The 10827-nt window shown below is 41.0% G+C and overlaps 2 protein-coding genes across 2 annotated transcripts; both read left to right on the top strand.

The window, feature by feature from the left end:
* Positions 1-713: 713 nt before the first annotated feature.
* On the top strand, positions 714-2559 carry LOC116260154 (S-adenosylmethionine decarboxylase proenzyme 4). The gene has a single exon (XM_031638280.2). It carries the CDS (start codon positions 1275-1277, stop codon positions 2274-2276), a length of 1002 nt encoding a protein of 333 aa, XP_031494140.1. The 5' UTR covers positions 714-1274; the 3' UTR covers positions 2277-2559.
* Positions 2560-5692: 3133 nt separating this feature from the next.
* On the top strand, positions 5693-10218 carry LOC116259937 (auxin-binding protein T85). Its single transcript, XM_031637952.2, has 5 exons — positions 5693-6031; positions 7217-7323; positions 8372-8575; positions 9609-9676; positions 9910-10218. The coding sequence occupies exons 1-5, from the start codon at positions 5935-5937 to the stop codon at positions 10022-10024; spliced, it is 591 nt and encodes a 196-aa protein (XP_031493812.1). The 5' UTR covers positions 5693-5934; the 3' UTR covers positions 10025-10218.
* The last annotated feature ends 609 nt before the right edge of the window (positions 10219-10827 follow it).

The following is a 10827-nucleotide window of genomic DNA, read 5'->3' as shown; positions in this document are numbered from 1 at the left end:
GGCAATAGCTTTTGGTGAGATTTTGGGGATGCAATCATGGGGGTCCCTTTTCTGGGTCTGTTCAATTCGGATTCGTTTCCTCACCGTTCTGTTTCAGAAGTTGTCATTTTTCTGTGGAGAGAGAGAAAGGGTAGTGGTCTTGTTGTTGGTGTTGTTAGTGGTGGTGGTGCAAGTGCATGCGCGCGTGCAGCTAGCAAGGCAGTCATAATGGGCTGCCATCCACCATTATATCACAATTCATGACGCCCATCTTGAATCATTTTGTGCCATTGCTTCTCTTGGGCATCATCAGACCTGCAAACTCGTTTAAAGAAATAAAATAATCATTTCCATCATTACCTCTCTCTCCCTCTCTCTCTCTTTCTTTGATCACCATGTAGTACATGCTCTTCTTTGTACAATCTGCGCAATTGAATGAAAAAAATATATATATTACTGTATGCAATCAGATACGATATTAGCAGCTGCCATCATGTTTAATATGACACTAGCTTCGAATCTTGGTGAAGTGAAGGATTTACGGCTTAGAAAATTTTAAATAGAAACTTTCAACTTTCAAGCATGGTCTAAAAGATCACGTTGGACATCATTTCAGTGCATGAAAACGAGAAACATAACTTGTTAAACTGCAGACAGAAATAGTGCAATCAAATATGTTCCACAGATTATGGCAGTTGTAAGAGAGACAGAGAAAGGTGCTCACAGTGCACAGGCTAGAAGGCCAAAAGTTTAGCTAAATGCATCAGTTAATACGGCTGCATGCATTGGAAGTTTGAAAATACTATCAGGAAATGAGAAGAAAAGATTAAGCTAGCTTTTCAACGAGGGCAGATACAAGAAAACTCGAGGTTGAACAATCATGTCGATTCACTGTAACTAAAAACACAGGTTGGCAAATGTGTCCATCCATGAGACTGTGAGTGCCAATTTCCATCCATGACTAGCAGACAAGCCTCCTCCTCAGTGTCCCCCTGACATGCGCGTGGCCTAATTCCCATTCCCCCCCTTCACCCCAATGTATCTCTTTCATGATCATCATTATTATGCCTCAAATCATCATCATTTCTTTGCTGCCCTCTCACCCAAACTGGCACAAAAATACACACTTTCACTCTATAAATACCATCCTGCAGCATTCCTCATGCACACCCACAAAGCCACAACACCACCATCATCATCATCATCTCTCTCTCTCTCTTTCTCAGTCTGCCTGCTCTTTTTTCTACCAATCTATCAATTTATCTGCCTCTATCTTGGTCATATAACTCATTGCAATGGCAGCTACTGGCTTTGAAGGGTTTGAGAAGCGTTTAGAGCTCAAATTCACCGGTGAGTCTGTTGATGGGCTCCGGCAACTAGACATGCAAGCCATTGAAGACATTCTTGATGCAGCCCAGTGTACCATAGTTTCTGGCATCGGAAACCGGCAGTTTGATGCATATGTCTTATCAGAGTCATCACTCTTCATCTATCCAAAGAAGATCATTATCAAAACTTGTGGCACAACTCAATTGCTAAAGGCTATACCAGTGTTGTTAGCCCATACCCCTAAGCTAGGCCTTAATGTCTCCAGTTGCAGGTATACTAGGGGATCATTCATATTCCCCAAGGCTCAACCGTACCCCCACAGAAACTTTGAAGAAGAGGTCTCATATCTAAACCAGAACCTACCGTCAAATTTGACCGAAATAAAGACTAATGTATTATGCACCAAGACTAGCCACTCTTGGCATGTTTATAGTGCTGCTGACCCAAATGTGCCACAAGCTACTTCACTCTACACCATAGAAATGTGCATGACGGGGCTTGATCGCGAGCTTGCTCGTAAGTTTTACAGGCAGCACGATGCAGGCTCTGGTGACATGGCCGGTAAGGAAATGACAGTTGTCACCGGAATTGCAGGCATTCATCCAGGAGCAATCGTCTGTGATCATGCCTTTGATCCATGCGGATACTCCATGAACAGCATCAATGACAGGCGATATTCGACCATTCATGTGACACCTGAGGATGGTCATAGTTATGCAAGCTTTGAGTGCACTGGTGAGGAGGAAGACAGTTGCAGCTGCAAATTGATGAAGGAATTGGGGAGGGTGGTGGAGGTATTCCGGCCGATGACACTGTCAGTCGCAGTGACAGGCACAAGCAGGAGCCAGGTCTGGAAGCAGGTCCAAGCAGCAATTGAGACAGCAGGTCTAGAGCAGCAGAACTGCAAAAGGGGGGATTTTCCTGCGGCTGGAACAGTTGTTTTTCAGGCATTTCATGGCCAGTATTAGGGGAATTCTGGAACAAGGGGAAGGAATGTATGGCAAACTGTGAATGGTGGATGTAGCGAGAAGGTGGCCCCACTCTTGTGGTGTAGATGGTGCGCCACAGAGAGAGAGAGAGAGAGAGAGAGAGAGAGGGAGGGAGAGAGAGGAAATTCATGAACCCAAAAATGAACCTGTAACGAGGAATATATCCCTAAAGGTGCTGTTGCGTTGTCTTCGTGACCGCAAGAGGGTAGTTTTGTCGTCTAAAGATTTATACTTCTCAAGGACAATCTTTTATTGTCTCTAAGTTGATGATGTTGCTTATGTGTTAAATCTGGATTACCAAAATTATGTGCCTACCCTTTTTGCTGGCTGCTTGCCCAATGCCTCCTCCTTCCTCCTCCTCCACACCCCCATCAAAGATAACTTCCTAACTGTGAACACTAAATGCCCACGCTTCCTGTGGAATTTTGAGGGCACCACTAGAGTCCTAGCTGGCTTCGCAACTCCAATTGTTGTTTGGAAGATGTTATAAAGAGCTTGAAAGTAGTATTCGGAAAGAAAATGATCCTTGAGAGACATGACAAACAAGTCTCTGTTTTTAAGCAAAAGTGCAAGAAGCCCAAGAAAGTTCTATTCCCTTGGATTGAACATTGTTGTTCAATTTCATATCTGGAGTAACTTACTTCAGAGTTCAGCCAACCAGGAATAGTTACTATAAATCTCCTATTATACTCAATTTCAGAGAAATGGAACATGGATGAAACTGCAACCACGGCTTGACAAGTAGTTGTGGATTCTCACATTTAGCACAGAATGTAAGATCCATATTCTCAGGAGACAAGGAACAATGGCATCTATAAATTGGTTGAAAAGGGAATAATAGCCGCCAAAATAACGGAACAAACATGAAATAATAGTTAAGAATAAGGAGCTCCCTCTAAGGATCAGGTCATGCAATGGTCTCTGTGCTGGTAAAACCAGCTTCCTGCGATTGATTCTGGTGCATTTCACTAGTTGAAAAAGGATGATGGTTCCTTGCCGAATGTGCAATACAGTATTGTGAAACAGCAGTTCTCAGAATGTTAGGAAAATAAATTTGTAGAAAACAGGCACAAGGAGCCTGATCAATCCTAGGACCACTTTCACTAGCATATATGGTTGTAAGAGTTGGTGACTGATCTATGTTCAGGTGACTTCCTCATGGCAAGGGAAACTAGAGCAGTTGGAATCAAAAAATGGGAGAGAAAAAGCTTTCTGGACTTTTTATGTTGAACATGCATCAAAATGTCAGTGTGTGGAGATCTCTTCGTATGGCTTACTGCTCCTGCGTCCTGTTGACTTTGAGGAATATGCTCAGACTTAACAGGAAGCCTGAACAGAGATATTCAAGCACAATGTGATTGCGGGATTCATCAATGAAACATCAAGCAGAATAAGGAGGAGACATAGAAGCAAAAAAAAAAAAACTGCCATTATCTTCTTTGATATTGTTGAAAATGCTAACAGCAAAGCTTCAACATGCAATCATTTGGATTGTAGATGTAGCAGGCAGTTCTTGAAACGAAGAACTGGCTGTGCATTTCCCGATTTCCAATTCCAATTCATATATGGAAAGAAGAAAAAGAAAAGGGCTTATTCCATGTTGTGGCACAAGTGGAAGGTAGTGCGTTTTGCAGTAGCAGTTAATGGGAGGAAACAGTCACTTTCATAGAGCTACACCATAGAACGTGAAGTGCTCTATCATCAAAGTCTTGCAACAAAGCTACCAAGAAAGTGAACATCAGTATTTATTGATTGACAGTTGAAAAGATATCATAGGAGTATGGACTGTAGCTGAAGCAATTGACAGTGACAGAACTAAAGTTGTTTGCTAGAATTCGGTAAGGCTGTGGATGCACTAAGCTATCGGTTGCCAGTTGAAAGCAGCCTTCGGTTAAATAGCTATCCTCCTGAAAGAACAATCTGCCTCACACACACCCCACCCTCTTTCCCTAGGAGAAACATCATCTCGGTGCCCTCGTCTTTCATGCCGATAGGCGTAAAATGTTGGTCTCACTTTCTTCTGTAAAGAATCTCTTAATGCAACTTTGCCCCATGCCGAATGTATCATATTGGTTGTCTTAAACTCTGTAAATCACCTTTGATATTTTGGTCTTAGGTAGCTACCTCTCAAGAAAATGCGTGGGCAGCAAAGGAAAATTCTCCGGGGCACTTCATCAAGCATTTGGTATAATTCGCACTGCCTAAAATTCACCAACTGCAATTTCACATACTTGACAAGTAAACCCATCATTTTATAACAAGAATAAGCTAAAAACGACGCTCAGACATTTTGACACAGTTGCAGACGTGGTGGTATGTCTTCCATCTAGCACGAAATCAACAAATATGAGCCCATATAACTATCTCAAACCGATCTACTTTTCATGAATCTCCGATAGCGTACCTTAATCAGCAGCAGCCAATGAAGCTCTGAATGGACAAAGATGCGGAAAATTTGTGACGATGGTCGAGTCGAGGCACTCGAAAAAAAGTTAACTACGCGACGGACGCAGTTTCAGTTTACCTCAAGAATAAATCTCTATAGGAAGCAATTCGTCGGCAGTCGGCCCGACATTTGCTCATAAAAAATGGCTTGCTTCTTAGGATTGAAAGCTATAGAAAGTTTATATGGCGCGCATTTTCGGCCAAAGATGTCAGACGTGGCCGCATGACTACTTGCATGGACCAAGTCTTACGTTTGTATGACACTGAAATTTAGGATAATCAATAATGCTTAAGATGGTAGCAAAGATTTCTCCATTTTCCTACTTTAAACAAACACCAGAAGTGATGAGTTGCAATTTTACTGGATGTCTCCAAGGACATGAAAAAGTGGAAGGTCGGAGAAAAAACTGATGCCACAGGTGCCAGAATGGCACAGTTGAGTTTCATGAAGAAGACTGGTCAGGGGAGGTTGATGCGTCGAGCACCAACTGACATTTGGTTTGAAATTAAATTCAGACTCGATTTATTAGATCCACTAGAAAGGGACTGTAGTCAACTAAGTCAAGGGACGTGAATGATTCGAATATCATTTGGCCTTGTTTGTGGATCTAACTAAAGGCAAGATTCAGTAACAGTGCAGTTCCAATTCAACTTATAATCCAATTAAAATCCAGTATAGAATCTTCTTCACGAATTTAGCAGGCGTTCAAGTTAGATCGCGTGTTCATTGAGCAAGGCCGCTTGATTAAAACCAACTCATTTATGTCTAACGTAAATGCTTCAGCTTTTAACGAGGGCCCATGCTTCGATTAATAATCCTCAAAGCAAGGTATGTTTTACAGAAAATTTAACAAAAAACAAGCGAAGATTGTAGCACAAGAAATGTAAATGATTCGTAATAACAAAAAACCGCAAGTTTGAGATAAGAAAAAAACACTTCTAGAAAGCTACCTCAATATCGGTTTTTCTTCGGAACTCGTTATCTCCAGAAGGATATCTTTCCCCAGAAAACACTTGTAGCCCTTAGCACCGATGCAGCAGATGCGGGCTCACCTGACGACGGCCGGGAATCTTGATCAGGTGTAGTTTGTATTCAAACACGATCTTCATATAAGCTTGTCTTTGTCAAGAAGGGTGGCAGAAAGATTATTCGTCGTGACACCCACCGGGAGCACAGGGGAGACAGAAAGAGATGGGTAGATTTTCGACTGTTTTCCTCATACCTCTCGTTTCACTGGTGCTGTGCCTGCAGAAAATTAATTCCCAAACTTCTTCCTGCTCAATTAAAGGTTCTCTCTCTCTCTCTCTCTTCCCCCGCCTCCCTCCCTTGGGACTTTGCTCGTGTTCTTGGGAGTGAGAAAGGATGGTCGTCTGTTTCTTCTTTCTCGGTTTCGCTAGGTAGGAGGAAATGAGGGAAATTTTGTCGCTGTTTAGAGGAATCATGGCTAATGCGTGAGAAAAAATGCGTACCTTATTCTTTTCACAGCCTCCGTGTTTACCCGAACGATGACACCCATCTTTCTTTTTGAGCTCCATTTCCGTGGGTTTCAGGAATTTTCCAACGGAAACCTAAAATATCATGCGAGTTGTTGCTGTTTTTAATACTTGATAAAGAACCAGAGTTCCTAAAATCTGTTCTGAGCCGTTATCTGGAAATGACAGAGTTGCTGATTTTGCTTTATGAACACTGCGCCACTTGAACCAGTGAAGCCATGTCAATTCACTTTAAAGCTTTTCTTTCTTCCTGCGACTAGCCCAATAAGCTGCCCTCATTGTTTCTAGTTCAAGACTTTAGATGTATACGACAGCTTCTATGTCAGGGAAAGACCCAGATTCCAAATTTCGTTAAATTAGTGGTGCGTTTATCAAGCAGTTGAAGACTTTCTGCATGATTCGTTCAAGTTGTGGACTACCGAAACCACACAGGTTGATAGGCCACATTCGATCATATAGTTTTTCAACAAGCTATCTACTGTCAGACTGTGAACAAATGGGAACCCGGAAAGAGGGTAGGAATTAGGATATACAACAAATTACAATTAGCTGCAATTGATTCTGATTAAATAACAGCGCTTTCTTCGTTGCGACATCTGCTCCCTGGAAAAATAAACAGTCAACTTCATCTCTTGCACTTATCAATTTCCTGTGATGTATTTTTGATACTTCGAACCTCAGGACTGTTGGTGTGATTTTTTTTTTCTCCCCCCTCCTCTCTCTCCCTGCATTTTGATATCGTATGCTGTCTCCATTCAATTGTCTCTTGGTCTCGAAAGTCAAAATTGCAATTAGAAGGGATACAGCCGATCATAGGAAGATTGGTGGTGCACGGTCTGTGATGATTACCATCGTCTACAGAGCACTGCTTCCTTGTTCAACAGCTTTTACGCTAACTATTTTTACCTCTTGAGGTTTGATTGGCAAACTTGTGTTAGGATTATGTTCTTTGTGATATTTCCTTTCTGTAATTGTTTCAGCATTTCCATTGGTGAGGAACCTTACTGATATTCCATCAAACAACTATGGAAGAGAAGGCTTTTCACATGTTACTGTTGCTGGATTTGGCCTGCATGGAATGAAAGAGGTATTCCCTCTCGGCCATGGAAATTTAAGACTTGGTGTCAAGTAGTACCTCACATTTTATATAAGAATGATAAAGTAAACTCGTTTTTAGTACCTTGTGTTGTGTTCTGTTTTGCCTTTAAACTTTGGAGGACCGAATTCGTTTAGCTTCTTTCTTGGGTATGTTTTATACGTGGTTGTTGTTGTGAAACATGGTTTCCTTCCTGTAGCCATATAGGAAATCGGCTCTTCTCGGTAGGAAGTAGTTTTGGCTTTCATGGAAGTAGTTCTAATTTGGCTCGATTATCTTTTACCTGTAGATGGTAGGTTTCTTGGACCCAGTTTAGTGTAGGGGTTATTATCTGCAGCAGGTCTTTTGAAGTGCATATGAAGTTCGGGATGTAAGACTTGAAGCGCTCTTATGCCAAGATTTAGTTTCACCTTTTTATTAGCAGCTTCTAGGTAGTTGTGGTTGAAACCTGCAATTGATAAAGATCTATTTACTTAATATACTAGATCTAGTTCTGGGATGTAGAACGTAACTCCTGTGAACTGACTCTAAACTGTGAAGATTATTTTCTCTGACCAGAACTCAATGGGAATACCTTGGCATGGATGGCAGGTACTTTTCGTCTGTGTATTCCACCATTATTAATGTGATTGACCAAGTCTACAAGTGTATTGCTCTCAGCCCACATAACCACTGAAGGCTACTGCTGCTTGGTTTTTATTATTCCAGCTACTTCCCTGCTATTTTAGCTTTAGTAGTAATTTTTGTCACATACGAAGAACTAATATGAGACAAACTTCTAAAAGAGATGTTATACTATGATACCACGCACCAGTTCTTCTGGAGCTCCCTGATTCTGATGGTAGGAAGAAAACCCTTATTGCTTACTAGCTACCTTCTGAAATAGTTAGTAGCTAATATTTCCAAGTGCATTGTTTACAAGTAGTGTATCTTATTGTTTTGAAAAGGTCGTAGAATTTCAGAACATACATCACCATCTGAAACTTGGGGGATCAATATCTTTGATCTTTAAAGTAATGATAAAATTTTATTTTTTCAGATTGAAGTGTGGCTGCAGACATTTTCTCCTGGTGCACGGACTCCCATACATAGGCATTCTTGTGAAGAGGTCTTTATTGTGCTTCAAGGCAGTGGAACTCTTCTTCTAGCCCCTAACTCACACATGAAGTACCCAGGAGAGCCAGAAAATCTACCTATATTTCCAAATAGCACCTTTCATGTTCCAGTCAATGATGTGCATCAGGTAGCTTGGCTTGAATAGTAATTGTCCTTTATTTTTCTACTGTTACCATCAGGTAGCGTCGGCTTCTAAGAATAGTATTTGCACTTTATTTTTCCAGTAATTCAATTTTTTTGGGTAACTATTTGTTGGAGATTTCTCAAGTAGAACATCTCTTCTGCCTTATGTGGTTATCAATAATGGACAGTAGTATGAGATTATTAGCCGATGGTGCCCTCTGCCCTGACTCTAGCCAGTTGATTAAATAAGGTCTTGAGACTCTTGACTGTGAGTAGCACTATATCCCTAAATTTGTTGAGAAAGAGAAACAGAACTCTGACATCCCACTATGGTAGCCAGCACTAATTGCCTGCAAGGTTGGCTAGTTGGTTCAGAAATTACTCACTGCATGCATAAGTGACACCAGTTTTCATGTGATCTAAATCAAATCCAAACTGTTTCTGGGCATAACTGAAAATTGAAATGCTATTCATGAACCCACTAGGACTCTTACCCCTACTAAACCATAGGAGGACATGTATAACTGGCTGGACTCTGAATCTCTGATTTTAATCCACAGAAAGTCACATTTTTTCCTTAGGGTTAAGTGAGGATCAAGTGACGTTAACTAGCAAGAAACCGCATTTTCAGGATGTAAATGGACTAGAAAATACTCTAGCTAGCTCCTTGTTCTATTTGTTTGTGTATAAGATGATGGTAGGTGTCTGATGCCAAACTCAAGGATGCTCAAGGATGCTTTTCCCTTCCGATCTGCTCCCTGATCGTGTGAACACCCCTGCATGTGCTAAGGCTCCTAGATTTTTGTCTAGTGACATAACGTACAATGTTATTGGACAGCATGTCACTTAAGACATGAAAGCATTCATGTTGTATTTATTTTGCTTGCACTCACTTCATTCTTAGGTGGTTTGCAATTATTATGTACTAATATCATTGTTAAATTTTATGGGAGTGTGAAGCTGCACTGCTTCATATGAGATGAAGCTGTAGATTTTCTGAGATGATCCTAAGCAGTTCGTCTTTCTGATCTATGCAGGTCTGGAATTCAAATGATTCTGGGGATTTACAGGTGTTAGTTGTGATATCAAGACCACCAGTGAAAATGTCAGTATTGTTTGTTCTTTAACTTCACCTGCTGAATACTGATAATATTTTACCCTTGAAGAGATTATAAAAACTATAGTTTGAATCTTGATCTAGTAAGAAATTTTTCTCTTTTTACTGTTTATATGATCAACCAATCTTTCCAATACAAACTTATAAAATGATCTAGGTTTTCCGGTTTACTCTATGATTTAAGTAATGCTTGTGAACTAAATGTTGTACTTCCTGTGTAGATTCATATATCAGGACTGGACCATGCCTCATATTGCAGCAAAGTTGAAGTATCCCTACTATTGGGATGAGGAATGCCTTCAAACACCAAGCAATGACCACAAAGACGAGTTATGACATGTTTTTGAGAATCTCAGGGAGTTGATTTTGATCAACTGTCTGTTGGTAAAAAATCTGAGGTAGTTTTCACTAACCATGTAAGTTTGATTTGATTCCATGCATGTTTAACAATGAGGGGATGAGGACTTTTTTAACTTTGTCAGTGTAAACAAGAGAGGATCAATGTGGAGGGACAACAGCTTCTTTCAGAATCTCCTTTTTGTTTGTACTGTATGTGCCGCTGAGTTTCAGCCGTAAATTACTCCGAGTTAGGACTTGATTAGTGCTAACAAGCTTAGAACTGAATCCCTGCTACCGATTGACAGGTCATGCACTCCATACCGTTATTTGACACTGACTTAGGTGATTCAGAGACAGTCAGAGTTGTTATGCAACTCTCTCATGACAGCCTTGTCTATATTAAATTTTGTTGATCCTTGGTTCCGATTCTGAGGGATTTTTATAGAACTTACACACCACTCTTCGGATTATGTTTTTTTGCTGCAGGAATTGCTTTTGCTCCACATGTTTTAGAGCGCTTTCTAATTTGCATGCCAGAACAGTTATCGTGTTGCTCTTTGTATGAACGAACCATCCACCAACCTGCAAAGCTTTCTTTTTCTCTCTCTCTCTTTGACCCCCCCCCCCCCCCCACCCCCACCCCCCCCAAAAAAAAAAAAAAAAAAAAAAAGAAAAAACGAGCCAGAGTCAAGGTCCATGTCTGTGTTGGTGTTTTGGGGATGCGCCTGCGCTACACGTCAACTAGTACATCACTGCATCCCCATTTGCAACACGAGGGGCAACACCCTTGAACCAGTGAA

This window comes from Nymphaea colorata, chromosome 9 (genome assembly GCF_008831285.2).
Source record: "Nymphaea colorata isolate Beijing-Zhang1983 chromosome 9, ASM883128v2, whole genome shotgun sequence".
Lineage (NCBI taxonomy): Eukaryota > Viridiplantae > Streptophyta > Magnoliopsida > Nymphaeales > Nymphaeaceae > Nymphaea > Nymphaea colorata.
Note: the sequence above shows the minus strand (reverse complement) of the source record. Positions and strands in the feature narration are given on the sequence as shown.